Source organism: Schistocerca americana, chromosome 8, assembly GCF_021461395.2.
Source record: "Schistocerca americana isolate TAMUIC-IGC-003095 chromosome 8, iqSchAmer2.1, whole genome shotgun sequence".
Classification (NCBI taxonomy): Eukaryota; Metazoa; Arthropoda; class Insecta; order Orthoptera; family Acrididae; genus Schistocerca; species Schistocerca americana.
The window spans coordinates 433,514,209-433,541,419 of NC_060126.1; the positions used below are offsets into that span (position 1 = coordinate 433,514,209).

Consider the following 27,211-nt stretch of genomic DNA (forward strand, 5'->3'; position numbering starts at 1 on the left):
TGTGCTGGTCATGGAAGACGCTGCAGTTAGTTGCATGCTCCTAATAGCGCGATTGTATTGTCCCGGCTGTGTGAATGGGTGCATTATCGTCCTGAAAAATGGCGTTGTTGTTGGGGAACAACATTTGAATCATGAGGTGCACAAGATCACCTAAAATGTTCACATAGTCATTGGCTGTAACACGGCCTTTGACAGTAATGACGGGACCAGCAGAATACCGTGAGATGGCTGCCCACACCATCACACTTCCACCTCCACGCATAACCGCTGGAATCAAGCAATCAGGATTGTAGGCTTCTTTTGGCGTTCTGCAGACGTAAACCCTGCCCGATGCTGGAAATAACGAAAACATAGATCCGTCGGACCGTACGACGTGTTTACACTTCTCAGCCGTCCAGGATATATGCTCCTGACACCATGTTTTACGCTTATTTGTCGTTACTAATTGTTTCGGTATAGAAGGTTGTCCATGAATATTCGCTTTACGGAGTTCTCGGTGGACGGTGTCGATAGATACAGGATGTCGAAGATGGCTGTTGATCTCTGCAGTCTCTTTAGCCGCCGTAGTTTTTTGTTGCTTTTGCACAATCTGCACTGGCATACGACGGTCTCTGTCATTTAGTTTTGGTTTGCGGGCAGTATTACGTTTACACGCTCTTGAAACTGAAACATCCCCTTACAAAAAATTATGAATTATCGTGCTGGTAAACCTCTATGTTATTTGATTTTCAAACAGCTGAGCAAAACTGAACGTACTCAGACATTACTCTCTTTACTTATTCTGATCAACACTAAACTGAAACACAATATTTTTAGCGCAACGTAATCTGACTTTCAAAAATCCCTACAAAAGAATGGCACTGACTAACAATAACTTATACCTTTCATGAATCACTTACCTCACAAAAATCTTCGTTACTCGAACTACTGCAATACAGCGAGCGCCACTACTGCCAGCTAAGTAAAAGATTCAAACTACAGAAGGCACTAACTACTGATAGGCATAGTTAGCAACTGAAAGATTTTAATAGAGAACAAACAATGTATTTACCTTAATAGTGTTCAAAAGTCATAATATATACATCCAGTCTTACAAATTTACTCTCTCTGATGGACACACGTCCAGATCATCCGCTCTCAAAACTCTGCCATCTCTCTCCCCACATCCACTACTGCTGGCGGCTCACCTCCAACTGCGCAACGCTACGCGCTGTTCACATCCAACTGCCCAACACTATAATAGCGACTATTCCAACAATGCCAACCAGCCATAGACTTCACACAGCACAGTCAGTGATTTTCATATAGAGTGCTACGTGGCGTTACCAACATAAAAACCTAAACAGCCTACTTACAAAACATTCAGTAAGTTGGCCGTCTTGGTTACTGAAGCTCCAGCTAATCGAGTCCCCACAATGTCCTCTATTTGGACCTCTGATAGGTCTTGCATTGCGCGTCGACCTTGGCCTCTGAATGCAAATAGGAAGTGTGCACTAGTCATAAACAACCTGCACTGACGTCTAGTCCGTACTGAACACGCACAGTCTTGCGCAACACGCATCTTACCTGCGTTATTGACCATCAAACACAACCATCCCATTACTACCACTGTTCACATTATTTTGCCTACCCACTGTACTTTTGTCTAAGTGTAGAGGAAACTAGAAACCGGTGTTTAGCCGTTCAAGGCTAAGTATGTGCGACGGTCTCGGCGAGATAGCGCCTCCTCGTGGCTGATAGCAGCCGAACGCTTGACAACTAATCAGTCAGCAGTCAGTTGTACGATCCGCGTCGCGAGGGCGTGTGACTGCGACTGGAGGCGCGAGACAGCGGCTGGAGGCGTGTCCGGAGAAACGGGAAACAGACCATCGTCATGAAGGTATGTCAGTGGGCGCCTCACACCACGTAGCGCAGGCGCATTTCTTCGTCTTCCTTATTTGGCGCTGGTGTTTGGTTGTAGCCATACTAGCAGATGCCGCCTAGTGTGCTGCGACTGTGATGCAAACGTTTTCGACTGGCGGTGCTCCACAGTATAAGCCGTGTTGGGAAACACGTAGACAACTGTTAACAAGAGGAAGGCGGTAGACACGGCCAACCGATTCAGCTCAGCAGAAAAACCTTAAGATACCGCAACATACAAACCCACCAAAAATAAACGCAACGTACATCTATTTAAAAAAAAAGTAGATAAAAATTCGCTGGCAGCCTTTCTAAGAGACAATCTCCACTCCTTCTGATCTACGTGGGTCGTTCAATAAGTAATGCCCCACATTTTTTCCCAGAACATATTTACTGTTAAGAGTCAGAATTTGGTAACAATATACATCAACATGTCTTGTCCATGTCCCTTTTTTCTACGTAGTCTCCATCACGTTCTACGGCTGTACGCCAACGTTGCGAAGAGCATGTACTCCCTGCTGGTAAAAGCTCTTGTTTTCACTGCATGACTGACGCTCTCGTCTTCCTCAAAATGTGTTCCCCGTAGTGGACCTTTAAGCGGCCCAAAGAGATGAAGTCCGAGGGTGCCAGGTCTGGACTGTAGGGTGGGTGGATGAGGCAATGGCGTCCAACCCCATTTGGCGATGCGTTCTCGGGTTCTCAGGCTTGCGTTCAAATTGGTTCAATTGGCTCTGAGCACTATGGGACTTAACATCTGTGGTCATCAGTCTCCTAGAACTTAGAACTACTTATACCTAACTAACCTAAGGACATCACACACATCCATGCCCGAGGCAGGATTCGAACCTGCGACCGTAGCGGTCACGCGGTTCCAGACTGAAGCGCCTAGAACCGCACGGCCACACCGTCCGGCTCAAGCTTGTGTGTGGGCGTGAATTATGGTGTTGGAGCAAGATTTCTGCTGGATTCTTGTCCGATCTAACACGTCGGAAACGGTTCTTGAGATGACGCCATCACAATCCCAGAAGACTGTCACCACGACTTTTCCGGCAGAGACGGTTGTCTTGAATTTTTTTTTTTTTGAATGAGGATGATGGCACTCCATGGACTGCCTTTTTGTTTCCGGCGCAAAGTGGTGCACCCAGCTTTCGTCCCTCGTATACGGTACGTGACACAATGGCCTCTCCGTCGGTCTCTAAACGCTCCAACAATTCAGATGAAATGGCCTTTCTTTGAATTTTGTGGTCTGCTGTGAGCATTCGTGGAACCCATCGTGAGCACCTCTTCGAATATCCGAGGATCTCGATCATTGCGGACGTACTTACAATGCTGACCAACAAGTGTAGAGCCAATTGTCGACTTGTGATGCGCCGGTCGGCACGAATAATCGCATCCGTACGATTCAGCATGTCTGGAGCAGTGGCTGTGACAGGACGTCCCGAGCGTGGCTGATCATGGATCTCTGTTCCTGCATTTCTTGAGGCTGTAACTTTCTTTACCCATCGCCCAACTGCACTCCTATCAAATGCAGCATCGCCATACGCTGCACACAAACGTTTACGGATGTTCACCACGGTTTCTTTTTCTGCACACAGGAATTCAATAACAGCACGTTGCTTGTATGTAGACGCCATTTTGACGCTGTACTACGGCTCTGCCATCTGCCAGAACGGTTCGAAATTTCACCGTCGCACACAACAAGCATCAAATGTGAAGCACGAACATGGACGTTTGTCTGTGTATATTAATGGCTTAAAAAAATGTGGGGCATTACTTATTGAAGGACACTCGCATGTTAAGTGTACACCAGATGTGATTTGAATTCAAAGAAGTAGTATCGACCGCAGTCGGGAGATACATACCAAATAAATTAATAAGAGATACTACTGATCCCCCGTGCTACACAAAACGGGTCATAACACTGTTGCATAAGAAACGAAAAAAGCTTACCAAATTTAAAAGAACACTAAAGGTTTACGGAAGCTCGAAACTTGGCGCGAATTGAAGCTCGAAATCTGACAGAAAACCCAAAGAGGTTCAGGTCATATGTAAAGTACACCAGCGGCAAGAGGTAATCGATACTTTCACTGCACAATAACAAGGGTAATATTACTGATGATAGTGGCACTAAACCAGATTTATTAAATACGGTGTTCCGCAACATCTTCACCAGAGAAGGAGAAATAAGTATTCCATAATTCGAATCTAGAACAACTACACAAATGCGTAACTTGAAAGTAGATATCCTCTGTGCAGCGAAGGAGCTTAAATAACTTAACAATGGCAAGACCTCCGGTGCAGATTGTGTTCTAGTCAGGTTCCTTTCACAGAATTCGAATATAGAGTGACTGCACAAATGCATGACTCGGAAGTCGGTGTAGCGAAGGCTCTCGGTCCAGATTGTGTACTAGGCAGTACGTTTCTGCAGTAACTTTGCACTTATCAATCATATACAACCGCTCGCTCCTCGAAGGATCCGTACCTATGAACTGGAAAGTGGAACAAGTCACACCAATAGCCAAAAAAGAAAATAAGAGTAATCCACTGTATTACAGACCCATGTCACTAACGTCGCTTTGCAGTAGGATTTTGGAGCATATACTGTGTTCGAACATTATGAATTACCTCGAAGAAAACGATTTATTGACAGCCAGGATGGGTTCAAAAAATATCGTTATCGTGAAACATGACTAGTTCTTTATTTTCACGAAGTAATTAGTACCCTCGACAGGAGTCGTAAATTGATTTGATATTTTTAAATTTCCAGAAAGCTTCCTCACAAGTGGCTACTGATCAAATTGCGTGCCTAAAGTACCGCCTCAGTTGTGCTACTGGTTGCATGATTTCACTCATAAAGGTCACAGTTCGTAGTAACTGATAGAAAGCCATAGAGTAAAACAGAAGTAATATCTGGCGTTCGCCAAGGAAGTGTTATAGGCCCTCTGCTATTCCTGATCTCCATAAACGACATAGGAGACAATCTGAGCAGGTCTCTTAGATTGTTTGCACATGATGTTGTCATTTATCATCTTGTAAAAACCAATTGCAAAATGATTTGGACAAGATGTCTCTATGATGTGAAAAGCGGCAGTTGACTCTAAACAACGAAAAGTGTGAACCCATCCACAACAGTACTATAAGAAATTCGCTATATTTCGGTTAAGCGATAAATCAGGCAAGTTTAAAGGCTGCCAATTCAACTAAATGCCTAGGACTTACCACTACAAACAACTTAAATTGGAACAGTCACTTAGATAATGTTGTGAGGAAAGCAAAGCAAAGAGTGCCATTTATTGGCAGAACACTTCGGAAACGCGACAGTCTACTAAAGAGACTGCTTACACCACGCTTGTCCGTTCCCGTCTGGAGTACTGCTGTGCAGTGGTAGGACTGACGGCTTACATCGAAAATTTTAGAGAAGGGCAGCTCGTTTTGTATTATCGTGAAATAGGGGAGAGAGAGTGTCATGGACAAGATACGAGAACTGGGGTGGCAATCATTAAAACAAAGACGTTTTTCGTTGTAGCAGGATCTTTTTGTGAAATTTCAGTCACCAATTTTCTCCTCCGGTCCCGAAAATATTTTGTTGTCGCCCACCTATATCGGAAGAAATGATCATCATGATAAAGTAGGATAAATCAGAGCTCGCACAAAATGATTTAAGTGCTCGTTTAACCCGCGCGCCTTTCGTGCGTGGAACCGTATAAAAATAGCTTGAAGGTGAAACTTCCTGGCAGATTAAAACTGTGTGCCGGACCGAGACTCGAACTCGATACCTTTGCCTTTCGCGGACAAGTGCTCTACCATTTTTTCTTCCAGGATCTCTAGTTCTGCGAGGTTCGCAGGAGAGCTCCTGTGAAGTTAGGAAGGTAGGAGACGAGGCACTGGCGGAAGTGAAGCTGTGAGGATGGGTCGTGAGTCGTGCTGGTGTAGTTTAGTTGCTAGAGCACTTGCCCGTGAAAGGCAATGGTCTCGAGTTCGAGTTTTGGTCCGGCGCACAATTTTAATCTGCCAAGAAGTTTCATATCAGCGCACACTCCGCTGTAGAGCGAAAGTATCATTCCAGCTTGAAAATGATTCGATGAATCCTCCGCCAGGCACTTAATTGTGAATTTCAGAGTAATCACGTAGATGTATTTTGCGCCAACACCCCTCTCAGGATCGATAGATAATTGAAAACTGAGCATTTTTCATTGTCATTTTGGCCTCCGCAAACACATATTTTCCTACAAATCAAAAAAGAAACTTAAAATTGCCGCATATGAACCCATATGGTAGACGCCGTTGAACGAAAGCACCGTTGATGTAGCAACCAAGGCATCTGGCTTCGAGGCATTGAATGCGGATTAGATTTGCATTTTTTTTTCGTGTGTATTTTTTCCGTATTAAAATTGGTCGGAATAGGAGGGCTGATAAGGTAATCAGTAATGTAAATAATGAATAATACAGGGTTATTACAAATCATTGAAGCGATTTCACAGCTCTACAATAACTTTATTATTTGAGATATTTTCACAATGCTTTGCACACACATACAAAAACTCAAAAAGTTTTTTTAGGCATTCACAAATGTTAGATATGTGCCCCTTTAGTGATTCGGCAGACATCAAGCCGATAATCAAGTTCCTCCCACACTTGGCGCAGCATGTCCCCATCAATGAGTTCGAAAGCATCGTTGATGCGAGCTCGCAGTTCTGGCACGTTTCTTGGTAGAGGAGGTTTAAACACTGAATCTTTCACATAACCCCACAGAAAGAAATTGCATGGGGTTAAGTCGGGAGAGCATGGAGGCCATGACATGAATTGCTGATCATGATCTCCACCACGACCGATCCATCAGTTTTCCACTCTCATGTTTAAGAAATGCCGAACATCATGATGGAAGTGCGGTGGAGCACCATCCTGTGGTACGTTTAGCCGCCTGCTTGCTTTATTCGTCGACTTCCGTGGGCTACGCATGAAACTTGCCCGCACGCGTTCAACCGTTTCTTCGCTCACTGCAGGCCGACCCGTTCATTTCCCCTTACAGAGCATCCAGAAGCTTTAAACTGCGCATACCATCGCCGAATCGAGTTAGCAGTTGGTGGATCTTTGTTGAACTTCGTCCTAAAGTGTCGTTGCACTGTTATGACTGACTGATGTGAGTGTATTTCAAGCACGACATACGCTTTCTCGGCTCCTGTCGCCATTTTGTCTCACTGCGCTCTCGAGCGCTCTGGCGGCAGAAACCTGAAGTGCGGCTTCAGCCGAACAAAACTTTATGAATCTGTAAAGTTTGGAAGGTAGGAGACGAGATACTGGCAGAAGTAAAGCTGTGAGTACCGGGCGTGAGTCGTGCTTCGGTAGCTCAGATGGTAGAGCACTTGCCCGCGAAAGGCAAAAGGTCCCGAGTTCGAGTCTCGGTCGGGCACACAGTTTTAATCTGCCAGGAAGTTTCAAAACTTTATGAGTTTTTTTACGTATCTGTAATGTGTTGTGACCATATGTCAATGAATGGAGCTACAGTGAATTTATGAAATCACTTCAATCATTTGTAATAGCCCTGTATAACACAAGGGCAAAATAAATTTCTCACAGGACTTGAATTAGTAAATAGCAAAGATTATAAACCTCGTTGTAGAAAGTTAATTATGAGCAATAATGCTGCAGATTCGTCACGAGGGAACACAGACGGCTGACCAGGCAATGCTTGTTAACAGTGACGCGCGATACTGAACTTTACTTGGAGGTTTCAGAATTGCATTTTGCTTTTGGAAGCCCAGCGGATGCAACAACGATTAATAGCATAATTCATTATCAGCGTTCAGCTCAGATTTTGCTGGCGATGTTATTGTACGCATGATATAGGCTACATTAAAATTAATTTTCGAAGAAGAAATATTTGTAAATGTAAACCACGACTGTTTTCCACCAAATCTTGGAAAACAACAATGTAATTGTGTGAAGATTCCATTCAGTAGATTATCTTTGTGCTGCGGATGTTTATAAGACCATCCACGTAGTTATTCTAAGGAAAGTGAGGAGTTGCGAGAGAGAGAGAGAGAGAGAGAGAGAGAGAGAGAGAAGAGAGAGATAGTGAAAGAGCCATTGTAAAGTCAACAAGATTAAATTTTAGTTCCTTACTAAACAAAGGCGTTTGGGCAATTTATTTGCTCACTTTGTTATTATTCCTTATTAATTATCTTGTTAATGCTCCTATTTCTATCAGTTTCGATACGAGAATAAATACATAAGAATAAAACTCTAGAATGCACAGAGGAATTGAACACAGGTCGTCTCCTCCCCAGCCAGGTGCTCTGATCGCAAGACCAGCGGCGCTTTCGTTGAATAGCGTTAACTTGTGGGAACATTGTGGGGCGGCTGATAAGTTTGTCAAAACAATTAATAAATCTGATTGCTGGATAAATGCTTGCATGTTGAATCAGTTTCTGGCTTTTAGAATGTTGTTAATGCTGTCTATCGCCGTTCTCAACACTGGCTCTCTTTTTACTTTTTAGCACCCAGAAAGTGATTCAACAAAACATGGAACCAGTAATTAGAGATCCTAGTGCCCACTTTAGCTGAGAATGTCATTATAGCTGCAGCTTATAGCTCTGAGGAATTAGGAGATTGTCCGGGATTTCTAATCAAAAACGGTTTTCCAAAATAGTTGAGTATATTCTGAAATTCACTGATAAAAACACAAGTATCCCTACAACCTAACTAACAGAGCAGTTCAGAGTCTAATGCGCTGATGCAACTATAAATGTCCGAATTAAATGTTAAAAAGAATGCTCGCCATAATTTGATGAAAATACTTCATCAAACGCCACGCAAAATATTTGGTAGAATGTCTGTCCCGCGATGGCACGTGAAAATACGGCAATACGCAAACTGAAGCTAGATAATGAAAATCATCCCAGAATTAACACTTCACATGAAATGTTTTCATGGTTCCGCGTATCTCTAGTGACTTAATACGGCACCCGAGGCTGTTTGTAGCAGAGACACTGATGCGACGCGATTCCCGACACAGATGGCGTGTCATTCAGCATCTGGAGAGAACTGGGGCCTTGCTTCCTCGCGCAGCGTTCTTATATATAAAGCCGCGGTGCGGACGGCTAAGAGAACGCCTGATCAAATCGGCTCTCTCGCCTAGCCGCTGAGCTAGTAACGCACCACTTCAAGTTACATAATAATTTATAGCTTCTTTTGCTGATGGCCGATGAAGCTCTTAATTTAAACGTGCATTCAGCACGCAGGTAAGTATTGATAATAAAATTTTGAAGTGGCTAAGTTAAATATTTTGGGCGAGAGAATTAATTAAATTACACTGCACACAGTAGATGAGCTCTGAACTGGCCCTTTTGAGATCCGCTATCGCTATAATTTTATAGGTACTAAAAAGAAACTTTTCACATCTTCATAGTCATAGCGGACCTCCAACCTATTTAAATCTAAACATCCTAGCCTTATTTATTAGCCTACTTAATCTATCTTGCTTCCTTCAGTTTTGAGATGAAAACCAGAAAATCATGAATTTCCACTAAAATCTTAATTTGTGAAATCCAAAGTACTATTTTTATTAAATCATTATGAAAGATGAATCTAAATATAAATTTTGAAGTCTCTAGCTCTGTTCTGTTGCGCCAATGATTTTTTCACAAAAACGTCCAAATTTCGAAAATGGCTTAAGTTATCGAACTGATATTTAACACACATTAATTTAGTATTATTCCTGACATGCTAGAAAAGTATTAGGTCATTTGCTTGATTTTTAAGGTATTGCGCAACATTTATGACGTCAGAGCTAGTTACAGCAGACTGGCTCGCACACAATGGAAACTGATGTGAATTTACTACAGCGTGAGTAGGCTGCTTCCCTACATCACCCTCTACTTAAATTTTTTGTTTATGAATGTTAATGAATGAAAAAAAAATTAATTACAAAAAGGGAAGCAAGAGTACAGTTTAACTCCCTATGAAAAATCAAAATTGAAATATAAACCTGTAGAAACATTAAAGAAAACTAATTACCTACATTAATTATTTAAATTGTGGGCATGTTCACTGCCTTTTAAACAATGTCATTACTCAAAATTTTAAGCCAAGTCAATGAAATATTTTGGCATACATATTGCCTTAGACAAACAAACACATACAAGTTGAAAAATTATGAAAATCTTAAGATCTATTAAATACATTTTTACATACACAAATTCAAAGAAAATAACATGATACATTAACAGATGATTATCTCTTAGCAGTCTTTTCTAAACCTGAAAGAAAAGTTCACAAATAATTTTTACACACGTGGTTGTAGCCGCTTTGGCTGGCGTCCTACACTTCCATTCACAAGGGTAGTGGAGGGGAAGTTGCTATGGTGTGCGTCCTTCACGTTCTCTCTAAATTACATGGGGGAAAGGGGAGGGGTCACTGTGAGTTGTGTCCAAGTCACTCCACGCTTTCACGCAGCTACCAGGCTGCCATTATCTGGTTTGTCCTGTAGAACAAACAAAAAGAGTGCCTCAGACTCTGTTCACTTAATATCTAAGGATGGGTCACAATGAAATGGGGATATATACATTTTATCCTTCAGTATGTTGCTGGAACAAAGTTAACAGAACCTTTTTAATTTTACTCTCACGGTTACTTAACTGTCATAAAATCGGTAAACAAATGGCTCAAAACGCCGTTAGTCACGTACTGGAGAAAATTTATGCTCCTAAGGCATACAATCATAAATCATATTTAATCTGAATTTCTTATTTCTGGGCCGGAACACTGAACCAATGCTCGGTACATTCCTGATACATTTGTATTTTAAGCACTTAACTGACTCATCTTTGATTACCTTATTCTTAGAGATAGTATGAGTATGATTAGTGGTTGTTTTCTCAGCATCTTTGTACATGTGAGTAACTTTTGGTAATAGTACAGTTGTGAGTGTTCAAAACACACTACGTTTAGTTGACTAATAAATCCACTTATTGGTCCTCTGCTGTTGTCAGTTCCACATCTGCAATTAGGTACTTACTTACTTTGAAGTGTATTTATGCTGAGCTAAACTAATATTTCACGTCTGTCAGTATGTTATTTATTTACTTTGCTAGTGTATGTACTTATTTAAAACTCACTCTATTAATATTTAAAGCATAGGATAGCACATTTCTTTCATATTCATAGTGTATTGCAGCTGATTAGTTTGCTCACGCGGCAATCCATTTCCACTCGATCGGACGCTGAAACCTCAGGTAGTCTCTCTCAGACCTACCACTAAAGTGCATCAAGTAATTATGGACGAGCGTAATGCTAAATTCCTTAAACCTATAGGACACCATGAGCTGCTCTGTCTCATCTAACATAAGGGTACCTATGGTCGCATTCACGCCTCCAACTCATAACCTCAATACGTGTAGGTGTATCCTGTCACACACTACACTAAAATAATGGCCAGCTCCAACCTTATAAATACTTCAGGGACGTGTCCTTCACGTCTCAACCACAAACACTGCTCAATTCTATTACACTGCCTTTCCTTGCTATACCAGGTGAGTTTATCCTTACAACTTATCTGCATATTTTTCATAACACTAAGCAATCTCTTTTATTATTAATTAGTTAGCTCTACAGCATACACTAGGTTTCACTACCACTTCAGATCTTGCTTGTACATGAATTCATACATCTTTTTAAGTTACTGTTGGTGGACCATTTCCAAAAAAAAAAAAACACTTTGTACTCACTATATTACCAGTGTACTATACATAATTGTTACTCAAATACATTTGTATCTTAATTACGTCATACTTCTCTATTGTTTGTCACTATTAGGTTTATCACATTAGGTATTTTTCTTCACTAATCGGTAGATAGAATGGTTACATAACTCAAGGCTTGATAGCCATGACAGAAAATTTTCATGTTTGGAAAGAAGAGGTCGAAATTTTTGAGGACAGGAAAGAGGAAGAATGAGTGAGATCTGAAATGGGAAAGAAGATCTCACACAGCTGGGACTGCACAGCTGCCACACTGTGTAGAGGTTACAGAACAACCTCCTCCCTACAGCATTCATTGGTTTAATGCTGTAAAGAAGAGTTAGAAATTTTAGGTGGATAGAAAAGATGAAGAGTGAGTGAGACCTGAAAGGGAAAGAAGTTCTCACACAGCTGGGACTGCACAGCTGCCACACTGTGTAGAGGTTACAGAACAACCTCCTCCCTACAGCATTCATTGGTTTAATGCTGTAAAGAAGAGTTAGAAATTTTAGGTGGATAGAAAAGATGAAGAGTGAGTGAGACCTGAAAGGGAAAGAAGATCTCACACAGCTGGGACTGCACAGCTGCCACACTGTGTAGAGGTTACAGAACAACCTCCTCCCTACAGCCTTCATTCACTACCTATAAATTTCTTTAGGTCGATCACGTTCCTGAGACCTAATAGCTTCTTACTTTTAGGGTACTCCAGCCTATATGCATTGGCATGTGGTTTTCCTATTATCCTGAAAGGTCCATGGTATACGAACATGAATTTCTTTGTTTCTGCATTTACTTTCTTTGATTTTTCTTTGGTTTTGACAAGGACTAATTGACCTATTTCAAAGCTAGTAGGTACAGCTTTTGCGTCATGACCCTTCTTCCTTTCCAACGCTCTTTTTCTCATATTAGCCCTAGCTTTTAGTTTCTTCTCGTCTGTGGATATTTGCGTTAGAATAGAGAATTCTACCATATCTGCAATCACATTGTGCGGTTCTTGGCCAAACATCAATTCGCAAGGTGCAAAACCAGTTGCATCATGTCTTAAGTTGTTAATTACATTCTCAAAATACTTAATGTGCTCTGCCCAACTTGAGTGTTTCCGAGCACAATAAGTTCTGCAAAGCCTATTCAATTCCCTCATAATACGTTCACTCATATTTCCTTGCGGGAAATACGCAGATATTTTCAGATGTTTCACGCCGGCCTTATCTAGACATTCCTTAAATCTATCAGAAGTAAATTGAGGCCCATTATCTGACAGCAAATTCTTCGGAACGCCAACGTTCACGAAGAAATCTTTTTCCAACTTTTCAACCAATGTTTTTGCATTTGCTCTTTTAATTGGGTATAGTTTAACATATTTACTGAATCCATCCACAACAACAAAAACATGGGTACAACCACCTCTCGAAACAGGGAGAGGGCCAAACAAATCACAAGCCAGTAATTCTAGGGTTTCAGTTGGCTCTACTGCATGCATATCCCCTTGTATTCTGGTGTTAGCAGCGCGGACTTTCTGGCACACTACACAAGATGCTAGACGCTTGGCCACACGGCGGTACATGTTGTCAAACACAACCTTCTCTTTTAATTTTGCAATGCACTTCTTTGCACCGTAGTGCCCATAACTCAGGTGTACATAGTCCATTAGTAAGTCTACATGTTGTGAGGGAAAGCACAGCTTCCACTCAGAAACACCTATCTTTTTGCTCCTAAACAGAATACCTTTATGCAAACAATAGTATTGCGAAACCTTAGGATAGTTCGCATTTCCTAAATAGCTCTTCACTAATTTCAGTTGGTCATCTGCATTCTGCTCACGTCTCAAGTTCTTAATCACTCTCTTTAATGCACTTTCTTCCTTTACTTCGTGCAATGCAAACATTCGAACTTCATTTAGGTCGGTTGCTGTAATTCCCGCGTCATCACAGAGCTCTGCACTTCTAGATAACCCATCAGCTACCAGATTGTCTTTCCCTTGAATATATTTAACCGCAAGGTCAAACTGCTCGAGATACAATGACCATCTTACCAAACGAGCATTCCTCAATTTTCAGGTCTTTAAAAAGGTCAATGCCTTATGGTCACTGTAAACTATTGTCTTGTGACCTAATAGATACTGCTCAAACTTCTGTACCCCAAATACAATTGCCAACGCTTCTAGTTCTGAGATGCCATAAGTTCTCTCTGCTGCCTGTAAAGATCGACTTGCGAAAGCTATAGTCTTGTGAACTTCTTGCTCGTTCTCTATTTCTACTTGGAATATCTCCACAGCTATACCATAGCCACTAGCATCAACAGACATACAGAATGGTTTTTCAAAGTCAGGATGATGCAAAATTGGACTATTAATTAAAGATTGTTTAAGCACCTCAAACGCCTGTTGACATTCTGCTGTCCAAACCCAAGGGGTATTCTTTTTCAGCAGGAGGTGAAGACAGGGAGCATTAAAAGCCTGATCACTAACAAAACGCCTATAGAAGCCGAAAAGACCGAACATCGATCTCAACTGCTTCTTGTTTCTGGGAGCCTCAAATTTTTCAATGACTGCTAGCTTGCCTGGGTCAGGCAGAATACCTTTTCCACTTATCCTATATCCCAAGAAACCTATTTCCTCTTTAACGCACTCTGTCTTTTCAATCTTTAGTTTCATGCCACCTCTCTCAATAGCCTCTAACACTTCCTCTAATAAAGCTATGTGTTCTTCCCAGGTAGGAGTTGCTATTAACAGATCATCGACGTAGACTGTTATTTTATTACTTAAAGCTGGTCCTAAAACATGGCACATCACACGTACGAAGGCACAAACAGAGATATTAAGGCCGAAAGGTACCACACGGTATTGGTAACAAACTCCTTCGTACAAGAAAGCTGTGTACTTCCTTGAACTTTCCGCCAGTGGCAAATTCCAATATCTACACGTGATGTCCATAGAAGTTAAGGATTTTACTCCCCAGAATTTTTGCAATAACTCGTCCATGTTCTGCGGTCTATCACTTTCCCTAACCACTATTTCATTCAACCAACGAGCGTCCAAGACCAATCTGACACTCCCGTCTCTTTTTGGTACAACAACAAGAGGATTATTGTACTCACTGACCGCTTTCTCAATCACACCCCACTCCAGCATTCTCTGTATTTCCTTTCGAACCGCCTCCTTCCTAGCTACATGTATTTGGTATGGCTTCCTGAAAAACACTTGGCCGGGTTTCACCTTTAATTGACATTCATAACCTTTGACTATGCCAGGTCGATCCGAAAATACCTTATGATGCCTTTTTAGAACCTGTCTCAGTTCTTCCTTCTGATTGGCGGAAATTTTATCGATTTCCTGCAACTTAGCTTCTATCTTGTCTAAAATAATTGCTTCTTCTTCTTCTTCTGTGTTTAGCTTACTTGTACCAAGATTAACATCCTCGTCCCAATACCTCCTATTTTTCAGAACTCGTATAGGCAGCTCCCAAGTTTCATGATCAGTTACTACATGTTTATCACTAAAAGGTACTATAGTTACTCCGGTTATTGGCAAGACCATTTTCAACTGCCTTCTTTCAAAGTCAACAACACTTTGATATTTTGACAAGAAATCGATGCCAATTAAAACCTCAATACTGAGATTAGTTACAATTAAACATGGATGATCAATTAAATTACCACTTATGTTAAAAGGTAGCAAAGCTTCTTGCTTTGCTGTTTTTGACACCTTGCCAGTAGCACCAATTATTCTTAGTCCTGATACCCTCATTACTGTAAGCTTGTCCTTACCAGGTAATGCGTCAAAGAAGGACTGAGATATTGCACTCACCTCACTTCCACTGTCTAAGAGACAACGTACATTGATACCCAACATATTCACTATTATTATAGGGTGGCTTATTCTAGGTTGTACAGGTGGTTCCTCACATTCATCTAGTAGTTCCTTTTGGATTTGTCTCCAACTAAAGTGATCGACATCTGTCTTCATTACATTTAGGTCACAGTGTGTAGGGGTTTCCTGAATTACATTTTCAGCTGCCTTTTCCAGTCGGTCTATTAATTTTAAATCGAAACACCGCACGACTTCATTACATTTAGTTTGCTGAACGTAACCCAAATTACTGTAGTCTGAGCGATTCTGCGTCTCCAGATCGGGCATAACACTAGTTACAGCTAAACCACTTTTACCATTATCGTCGGTTTCCTTCTCAAGTGACAACTGGTCACAGCTACTGGGTTCATCGACCCTCAACAGCCTACCCTCTACATTCTCACTTATCTCCTGTCCTAAATCTATTAGTACATTGTCAACATCCTGCACAGGCACTTTAGATAAGAGCACATCATCTTCATCGTAAATATAAGCATGAATTTCTTCTGCTTCTTCACCTGTCAATTCAGTATTTTGTAGCTCGTCCCTATCGTTACACTGCTGCGTCTTCTCTTTCTCTTCCCACTTAGAAAGCGTCTCTAACACGGTATCTATCAAATACTGTGAGTGATCTAATATTTCTGTTGTATCCTTAGGTGCTACCGACTCTTCATCCACATGTTCAGTTTGAGTATTCTGATCTGTCTTACCAATTCCCTTAACTACTGGCATAGGAAAAGTAACCGCCTGGTGAGCGCCAGTGCCCTCATAGACGGGAACTAGTTTTCCTGCCTCGGCCTACTGCTGTTTCCTTTAGTTTCATTATAGTTGACTGGCACAGCATTACCTTCCGTACTGTTGTTTACATGCATATTTCTGTTCGGAACAAAATTATTATCCCTTGGCCGCCATTGTTGGCTCTGATAATTATTTCCCCAATTCCTACCTCTCTTAGGATGGCGAACACCTACTGTTCTGATGTTTACATTGCCATTTTGCTCGTTCCTAAAATTACTACTATTGTTATTAGCATTTCTGTTATTATGTGCTTGCTCCTCATTGGCAGCAACACGTTCTACACGTTCCAAATACTGAATGAAACGATCCAGATTGTCTCTAGGGGCAGATATAATTCTAGTTTGCCAATACCATGGCAGTTTGGCTTCAAGACCTAGTATAATCATTTCAGGTTTTAGCTTTTCCGCCAAATGTGACAAACGTGAAATCCATGACCTAGCAAACTCTTTAATTGATTCCTTGCCTGCATTGAAGCGTTTTCCACTCCAAAATTCTCTCAACACTTCATTTTGCTTGTTGCTAGACCAATACTCATTAATAAAAGCTGTTTTAAATTCCGCTAATGTTTTACATTTCAACATAACATCAGCTGACCAACGCATGGCGTCACCTGCTAAATGGCTTCTAACAAACGAGATTTTCTCTCGTTCAGACCAAGTTGGTGGAACCACATCTTCAAAATCGTTCCAGAAATCTAGCGGATGGATATTTTTATCTGGATCGAACCGCAAGAACTGCCGACACCCGATAAAAGCAGCGTTTGCAGCTACAACCTGTTGTATATTACCATTACCAGAAGTTACTGAAGCTACTTTACTCTCAATGTTAGCAATGTTAGTACTAATATTTTCTACTTTCATTTCAACATTATCTACTCTTTGCACAATATGAGTAGTATCAGTTTTGATTGCATTTACTTCTGCTTGACATATGTTTACTTTTATGTTAACATCTTTAAACCTATCTGAGCACAGTTCAGATTCCGCGTCGATCTTTTCTGTTAACTTGTGCTCCAGCTTCGCATCTTCCATTTGGAAGTCCTTGCGAACCTCAGCAACTTCGGATTTTACTGTTTTATACATTTCAGAAAATTGTTGAGCAACCTTGTTCTTAATATCCTCATGGTTGTAATCAATTTTATAATTCAACTGTCTAGATCCTCTTTCAACTTATTGCAACCAGCCTTGAAGGTATCGTCCATTACCTCCAATCGTTTATTAAAATTTGTTTGGCTGGCCAAAATCTCAGACTTTAATTCAGCATTACTGTTTTTGACCTCAATTATATTAGATTTTAATTCAGCATTATTGGATTCTAATTTATTGTCCATTGCCTCAAACCGTTTATTACAATTTGTTTGACTGGCCACCATTTCAGACTTTAATTCAGCATTATTGGATTCTAATTTATTGTCCATTGCCTCAAACCGCATATTAAAATTTGTTTGACTGGCAGCTATTGCTTGTAATATAACATTTAGATCAACAGCCCCAGCATGTTTGGGTTGCTCATTAGCTGGCTTTTTATCACACTCAGGTGACGAAAAACTAGCTCCAACACCAGAATCATCAAAACTAAATGAAACTTCTGATTGATTAGTCATATCTAACTTCTCCTTCTTAAACTCTACGATCTCTGATGACTGTTTCATTTTTAATTCATCAGAGAAACTATCATCCAATAAATTTACAATTTCTACTTTCCGCTTTACTACAGGGGTCTCTATTATTGAATCATTGCCCCTTCGCACACTACTGTCAGGAGACAATACTTCATATTTCACTTTAACCTTACTACTTTCATGCATATTTACACTCGAACCGTTGTCTGTATTTACAGTTCCCTCAACAGACATAGGTTCTGATTTAAGTTTAACCTCAGTTTCTTTTGACGGTTCCATCGCCGACAGTCTTTTAGTGCAGGTTAGTAAAATTTTTAACAGCTTTTCACTTAACTTAGTTCCTTCTGCACGACGTATGGCGTTGCCGGCGCGGCGTACCAGGATTCCTGATGCGACGTGGCACGTTGAACTGCAGACGGCTCTCCGACGGCTGTTGTGTGATTGCGTGGCCCGCAATTGGAGGCTCTGCGCCGGCTGCTCCAGCGGACGACTGTGGTGCGGCGAGACTGGCTTCTCGCGATGCCGGCAGCACCGCTAGACTCAGTGCCAGGTCCGTCAATCCAGATGCGTTGTTAATCCAATTGCGTCGTTCACATGCACACGTAACACATTCACTGTTTTATACTCAGTTGCGTGTCGCATTTCACTCGTGAATACGAATAGTTAAAAATCACTTTCACGTAATTGATTTCCCGGCCGATGCACCATATGTGGGGCGGCGAGTGAGTTTGTATAAATTTACTGTTGTATCCTTGTTTGAATGTTGTAACATTTCCCGGCCGATGCACCATATGTGGGGCGGCGGATAAGTTTGTCAAAACAATTAATAAATCTGATTGCTGGATAAATGCTAGCATGTTGAATCAGTTTCTGGCTTTTAGAATGTTGTTAATGCTGTCTATCACCGTTCTCAACACTGGCTCTCTATTTACTTTTTAGCACCCAGAAAGTGATTTAACAAAACATGGAACCAGTAATTAGAGATCCTAGTGCCCACTTTAGCTGAGAATGTCATTATAGCTGCAGCTTATAGCTCTGAGGAATTAGGAGATTGTCCGGGATTTCTAATCAAAAACGGTTTTCCAAAATAGTTGAGTATATTCTGAAATTCACTGATAAAAACACAAGTATCCCTACAACCTAACTAACAGAGCAGTTCAGAGTCTAATGCGCTGATGCAACTATAAATGTCCGAATTAAATGTTAAAAAGAATGCTCGCCATAATTTGATGAAAATACTTCATCAAACGCCACGCAAAATATTTGGTAGAATGTCTGTCCCGCGATGGCACGTGAAAATACGGCAATACGCAAACTGAAGCTAGATAATGAAAATCATCCCAGAATTAACACTTCACATGAAATGTTTTCATGGTTCCGCGTATCTCTAGTAACTTAATACGGCACCCGAGGCTGTTTGTAGCAGAGACACTGATGCGACGCGATTCCCGACACAGATGGCGTGTCATTCAGCATCTGGAGAGAACTGGGGCCTTGCTTCCTCACGCAGCGTTCTTATATATAAAGCCGCGGTGCGGACGGCTAAGAGAACGCCTGATCAAATCGGCTCTCTCGCCTAGCCGCTGAGCTAGTAACGCACCACTTCAAGTTACATAATAATTTATAGCTTCTTTTGCTGATGGCCGATGAAGCTCTTAATTTAAACGTGCATTCAGCACGCAGGTAAGTATTGATAATAAAATTTTGAAGTGGCTAAGTTAAATATTTTGGGCGAGAGAATTAATTAAATTACACTGCACACAGTAGATGAGCTCTGAACTGGCCCTTTTGAGATCCGCTATCGCTATAATTTTATAGGTACTAAAAAGAAACTTTTCACATCTTCATAGTCATAGCGGACCTCCAACCTATTTAAATCTAAACATCCTAGCCTTATTTATTAGCCTACTTAATCCATCTTGCTTCCTTCAGTTTTGAGATGAAAACCAGAAAATCATGAATTTCCACTAAAATCTTAATTTGTGAAATCCAAAGTACTATTTTTATTAAATCATTATGAAAGATAAATCTAAATACAAATTTTGAAGTCTCTAGCTCTGTTCTGTTGCGCCAATGATTTTTTTCACAAAAACGTCCAAATTTCGAAAATGGCTGAAGTTATCGAACTGATATTTAACACACATTAATTTAGTATTATTCCTGACATGCTAGAAAAGGTTTAGGTCATTTGCTTGATTTTTAAGGTATTGCGCAACATTTATGACGTCAGAGCTAGTTACAGCAGACTGGCTCGCACACAATGGAAACTGATGTGAATTTACTACAGCGTGAGTAGGCTGCTTCCCTACAACATCAGTCGATTTCTTGGAAAATATCCGTCTTTGGCGGCCATATATGAAAACGAACTTTAGAGGCTGTTTTCTCAAAAACGGGAGTGGGGGGTGGCGGTTATGATCTCAAATATATTATAGTCTTTCATTCCAGGTTGATTACAAGCGACCTGCCAAATAAACTTTCATTTCAGGTTGTATACAAGCGATCTGCCAAATTTGAGCCTTCCCCTTGAAAGCGCATGTCTTCATTGCGCTATCAGTTTCGATCTACAAGATTATTACGACTCCACAAAACACCATCGAAGCATTCCTAAGCACAATCCACCATGGTTTCGATTATGTTCACCTCGTTTGGGAGCCATATCAAAGTACGATATAGAAATAGTAATATCTGTTGCGTTATATTTTCTTAATCGATTACCGATTATAGAAGCACAGTCGATCGCGACTGTTTCAGTTGAACCTAAATTGATTAACTGGTACGTAAATACAATTATTTTACACATAACTCGTGTTTAGAACAACAACACAACATTCTTGATTGCATGCTGATTCCATAGACACTATACAATCCTTCTGAAATTATATTTTACGATTCCTGTAAAAAGTCCATATTGAAACCAGTTAAATCCATCAGTCTACATCTTGCTACGTTGAATTGAGGTTCTATAACAACTAAACACCATAATAGGAAGCCTACTCATTTGGCTAATTCCAAAACTGCATCAGGTATTAACGGAAGAGTTATTATGCAATACTGAAATTCATTAAACGAGTGTTTTGAAAAGTAACGTTAACGATAGAGAACAAAATATTATTTGTTATAGTAATCCAACTGCATCAGGTGAAATAGAATTAATAAAATATTATTCATAACATTAAATCCTCCGTAACTTCGGAAACATTACAGACTCAGAAAATCTAAGATCAGTTTTTGGAATGAGCACACAAATTCCTTTAACACGAGACATTTTATACGTAACTTCACAGTCGTATTAAATTTCTTAAAATTAAATGTATTTTAGTTTGCTAAGATGGCAGAACGAGTCGTGCAAAAATAGTTGACTCAAATATGGTTGCTGCCACGTTAATAGAGATCACAGATAATTTAGTATACAAAGAAAATTCTTATATGTTGAAAAGAATGTAAATTAAAATAGTGCTAGCCATCAAGCAGCTTAATTCTCCTATGAAGGACATATTTGTAGTTTGTTTTTGTGACGTCACATTCCTTAAACTGGTGGGGGACAGGCGTGTCTATACATAGGTTTTTAAGAGATGCCACAAGACAATTCAGTGCGAGTTGCTGTTGGGGTATGTCGGTGAGGCCGACAATAGCCGTACTCTCTGTAAGTGCCTTCCAAGAGTAGGTTGGCAACACTGCAGAAACATGGCCGATGGATTTTGCTATTACGAACTGTTTATACTTAATAATCCTGTTAGTTTGAATACATGGTTCAGATTTATAAATATGTACTAGCACATGTGAACTCTGAGAGCAAACTCCTGGAATAGAATGCAACCATTCTAATTCATCATGTTATTGATGAAATCCGAAAGGTGGAATTGTGGCGTTCGCTGAGCGGGGACTCAGAATTAAATTTTTTGCCAACCACGAGTCAAGAAAACGCCCTACTCCATAGGAACCCAGTAATCAGCTGGTAATCAGATGGAGTTGTATTGATAATGACATTAGTTGCAAACTGACGATACATAGTTATGACAATTCGTTGGTATCCCTGTGTTTAATGTACTGTTACCAGAAGTTAGGAAGTATTTCAAAACTGAAGATAATGTACACACATTGACGGCACCAGCATGCACAGATCTTATAACACTAACTTTAAGATTATAGACCATTTTCCATAAATTCAGTTACTGTTACCCGTTTTATAAGATTTAGGTGACTGTGATCGTGTGTCTAATAGATTAAGCAGTCGGACTATGACTTTCTTTTGCTGCATAACTTCGTAATAATGGGGCGAACTGAAACAATAACTGGATTCGAATCAATGTTCCGCAGACAATAGTAACTAGAAGGGCAAGATGAACAAAAACGGTCGTCAACCCAAAACGCACAAATAATTTAGAAACAACTAGTAAAAAACTATCAAAGCTCAACGTGAAATGTAAGCTGTTAATTCTGTCTATTCCCAGAATGCAAGACCAAAAATGGAATCAGACGAGAATACACTACTAGCCTCAGTCATTTATTATCACCATGAGCTTACCTACTGTTAATCATGAGGAAGGCAACGATCTTTATCAAACTAGCGTGTTTTAGGTAACAAATTAGGGAGCCATGACGTTCCTTAATGAGCGTTAATTGACTAATAACCAGCTGCTAGCTTAAGGGGAACCTAAATCCGTCATAGTGCACCACTGCACTTTTAACCAAACTTTTACTATACACAATCTCTTAGGGGGTAAGCGTAATATACTTTAATGAACAAAAATTGGTTGCTGAACAAGACGTTATTGGGCACATGAGGGCGCAGAATCTGTTATGGTGCAATATTATTCTTCTAGTAACATTTTCACTGTGTACAAGTGGATAAGGCGTAACCAAGGTATACTTTAATGAAATTTGAGTGATTAATACGTGGCACTGTCTAAGGCATGGGGACTCTCAAACTGTTACACCTCACTAGACACTCGTATAAAGGCACTATTACTATGGACCAACCTGTACAGCAGATACATGCTAATAAACGTTCACAAATTAGAAATCTGTATAGTGCCCATCACATGAAGCAGGCCCTTAAACCGCTATAACAAAAAACATATACAACCTACTTCACAAAATGCCTTTCATGACCAAATCTGCGTAGCATCTACATGCACACGCCTACTCTGCAGTTCACAATTAAGTGCCTGGCAGAGGGTCCTTTAATTCCCTTACAGCCTTACCGAGTATCTTGAGTCTTCCCTCAAGAGTTTGAAATTTCATACCAGAATACATGTGAGCATTTTGTCTATGTAAACCTCACCTCTCAGACTGAGCACCCGACATGCGTGTGAACTTGTCCATGGTGTAGAGTATACTGATGCAGTCACATATTTTGTACGACTATATATGAAGAAACTCCTGGAAGTTCCGACTGTACCTACCATCATTCTGTTTTCGAGTTTTACCAATAACGAGAAACCCGTACTGTGAGTGATTACAACAATCTCCACATATCCTTACAAATTCATTGTACGATATGCCAGTCCCCGCATGGGCCTGGTAAATGTGTTTTAAACTGAGATTGCCTTGTTTGAATGCTATAATGAGGTTGGCGTTATCCCGGACCAGCTGATTTGGGATCCTGGAATACGTTTTACTGAAATAAAATATGTCAGCACCCATACCACGACCAAAGCAGAAATATGTACAGATCTGGTCCTGCTTTTCAACAGCTACATCATCAAATACGAAGACTGTGTTTGGCTTTAGTTCTTCAGGTGAAGGGATGTCTTTGCTTTCACTGAATGCCCTGTACATTATACTATCTACGCCATCTAATATTCTCTGCAGTAACTGAGACTTGCATTGAAATAGTGTTTTGGAGAATATGCAGACATGCTCGAAGCGAACTCCTTCAATGTCTGTTAGCAGAGCCATGAGAAGATTTGTCTCGCCACAGTTGGAGGGAACTACAATTATAGCTCGTATACTGTCAGGAAGGAGCACTCCTTCTTAGTCTTCTTCTCTGGATCTTCATCGTCGCAGGACCCGTCGCCTACAACAAAGTCCTTATGGCGAGGGTACTTCACCCAGCCTGCCAGGGTATCTACTGTGTTAGGTCCTTGCGTGCAATAGGCTTTTATATAAAAAATAAAATGGGCGTAATCACATGTGACTTATATGCAGGGTCATTTTGGCTAGCTAGAGAAATATCACAAACACAAGTTTGGGATAATATATGTCTTTGTTTATTCACCCTCGACAATTATACATAGCATTATCACCATCAAAAAATCACTTGATTCTTTTTTTTTTTTTTTTAGCTGATGCAGCAGCAGTGCAGTATTTGGGAAATAGCTGCTTCTTATATCCCTCAAATGCTGCACGTATATCTTGCAATGTTATTGGTTCTTTGCAGTAGTCTGGTATTCCATCAGTAAATTTAATTTCAACATTTTCCACACCCATTCGACGAATAGCGCGAGACTTCAGCACTGAACTTATACAGGTACTAAAACAGTGACCCATATCTTCTATGTGAATGCTACATGTGCAAAGCCAGTTCATGACATCAATGTATACAGCTTGAACATAAGGGAGCACTCTATTTAGTCTTTCCATCATAGTAGTTATTGCTGAGTGCAGACCTAACAAGTTATCAACTGTTGAGTGCTGCATGTAAATACTCTGCCCGTCGGCATTTTTAACTCTTATTGTAGTATCATCATAACTGATAATGTACTCACAGTTAGGCCTCGACAATAGATGTCCTGGTAGGATTGGGCCGGAACATATTCCGTAGCCATATGCCTCTTGATGTAAGCTTTGGCACAACAGAATTCATAATTCATCCTACTCATAGTCTGAAAAACGCACTTTAATACTTTTTGGCACATTTTCGAGCACTACACAGCTGACACGTCACTTCTTGTGAATCTTCAATTCCTACATTAATACGTTTTGAACCGATAGTTGTTAAGGTATAGCATGAGGTGAATAGTAAAGGTGGTGGTGCAGTGGGGGTGGGTAGCTTCTCATCCACAATATCCACACCTGTGTGATTAGCCATCTGTTGTTGCACTGAGGGTGGAATGTCTCTTGCGCTTGGCTTAATGGATGTTGCATACGATGGGGTCCAGTACAATGTTGCACCCTCGACAGTATCGAGCAGCACAGACAATAGAGCCCCATTATCCTGATCCAGCATGCTGAGAAGCTGCATTAGAGGATCCACCGATGCCATGGGTGCAGGTCCCTGCAGGTTGGAACCTGCCCAGCCCGACAGGCTGGAGTTTGCCACCACTGCATGTGCGGAACCCGATTGGTTGGAACTCGCCGGCCCTAGCTGGTTGCATCTTGCCGGCGCCATGGGTGTGGCTCCCGACAGGGTGGAACTTGCCAATGCTGACAGGGTGGGTCTTGCCGACACTTGTACTGACCCTGACAAGCTGGAGCGGGACTCTATGGATACATCTGGTGGAGAGAGAAGAATAATCATCAGCATCATATGTTGCTGCTACAGAAATAATGATAATAATAATAATAATAGAGCAAAGTAGATACTTACTTTTCTGCTGCATCCTCCTCCTGTACAGCTGGGCTGACTGGCACTTCACCATCCTGGCTGACTGACTGAAAGCGATAGAGTTTGAGCAGCTGATGGACTCGCTTTATGTACACCATGCCTACATCATCATGATGCTGTGCACCTATAGGCTGAACTGCACGATCACATGACCTAATGCAGTGCCTTTTAGCGGTGAAGTCTCGAACTAGCTCAGTTCTTCAGTCTGCTGGATCGGAGGCAGTTACCTCTTGTGGGGTGGCAGCTTATATGTAGGTTTTAAAAATGACAGACAGTTCCAGCAGAGACAGCTGTTTCCATGTGTTGTGTTATGCATCTTTAATGCATCACGATGCAAAGCATTTATTTGCAGGACTGTATTCTTCCTCTTCATATGTTCAAGCATTAATGCTCACTTCCATTCTACATGTAGGAGGCTATGGGTGCAGTCCTCAGCTGTATGCTTACAGGCAACATGGCTGTGAAACTTCTTCCAGTCAGACATCAACAGCTGTTCAATAGAACACATTCCGCACAGCCATGAGGATCGAGATGAGCAGTTGGTCTTCAATGGTATATATCGCATATATGAATATGATTCCACTGAAGCGAATTGACATCAACTGCACGCATCTTCCGTTTTAGGAGAGTGAATGCTTCGTGTTTGAATATCTCGACAGTTTGCACATGCGCATGAGCATGTGTTGGTTACGACATGCATCTTGGCTCAATCCCTCTGCTTTGTCACAATCCGCTGAACTGAATTCTTCTGCCTCTCACTCCTACACTCTTCCATTGTCATACTCTTCCACACCTCATGTAGTGAACTGTGGCTACACTCCTCGCTGAAATGTGGGCATGTAGTGCTGCTATTGAAAGCTGCTCTATCCTTCACATTCATCTCGATGATCGAACACATCACGATGGTTCCACCATGACAGCTCAGCAAAGACTGAACGTGTGCCACCAATTCTGGTCATGTGAGTGGAGAAAAAAAAATTCCCTCCAGAATTCGAAATGCCCGCCCATTTCCCAAGAGGAGACGCACCATCACGCAAAAGTCGGAAAGGGGGACCCGTAGAAGCACATAATTCAATTTCCCGCCAAAATTCTAACTTCCCGCCAGGGGGGCGTGACACTTTCAAAAGCCGCCATCTTGCTTAATGGTACTCACGTCATCAGCTGACGTCACGGCCGCCATCTGGGATAACAGTACTCGGGTCTTCAGCTGAGGTCACGGCCGCCGTCTTGGATGGCGCCAGTGGGGCTGTAACAGCTTTGTTCTACTACTTTCGTGCTAGGAGAATGTTTTTAGGGGCGAGTATGACTTAGATAACTACGTCTATATACTGAAAACGCTCCTGAAAGCAAATGGGCTTCAAAAGTTGTCGCTAATCACTTTTGAAGTTGTTATACTGGGTGATTCAAAAAGAAAGAGCAGATTTCAATTGTTCATTGCAGACAAGCTATGAATGATAGAAACAAATCGCGCATCTCACTGTATAGAGAAAGGTTAAAAATCTTATGTTCGCACAGGCACTATAACTTATACTCAACATGAGCACCAAGCGTTGCTCGAGAAACGTCGAAACGGTAGTCCATTTCATTCCACACACGAGTCAACAGGTACCTAACCTGATTGTTGAATCAAGAGCTTCAACAATTCGATTTCTCAGCTCCTGGAGAGTAGCGGCCTAGGGTTTTCAAAGTTTCTGTCTTTTAGGTACTCCCACAGAAAAAAAGTTACAAGGTGTGAGGTTTGGTGATTTAGGAGGCGAAAA

The 27,211-nt window shown here is 41.1% G+C and overlaps 1 protein-coding gene across 1 annotated transcript in view; it reads left to right on the plus strand.

Moving 5' to 3' along the window:
* Window positions 1–1,809: 1,809 nt before the first annotated feature.
* The window catches only part of LOC124545277 (UDP-glycosyltransferase UGT5-like), a 144,751-nt gene continuing 119,349 nt past the window's right edge, over window positions 1,810–27,211 (plus strand). The window contains exon 1 of the mRNA XM_047124161.1: window positions 1,810–1,879. Within this exon, the coding sequence (XP_046980117.1) occupies window positions 1,874–1,879 (6 nt within the window). The 5' untranslated portion in view covers window positions 1,810–1,873. The remainder of the gene's footprint in view (window positions 1,880–27,211) is intronic.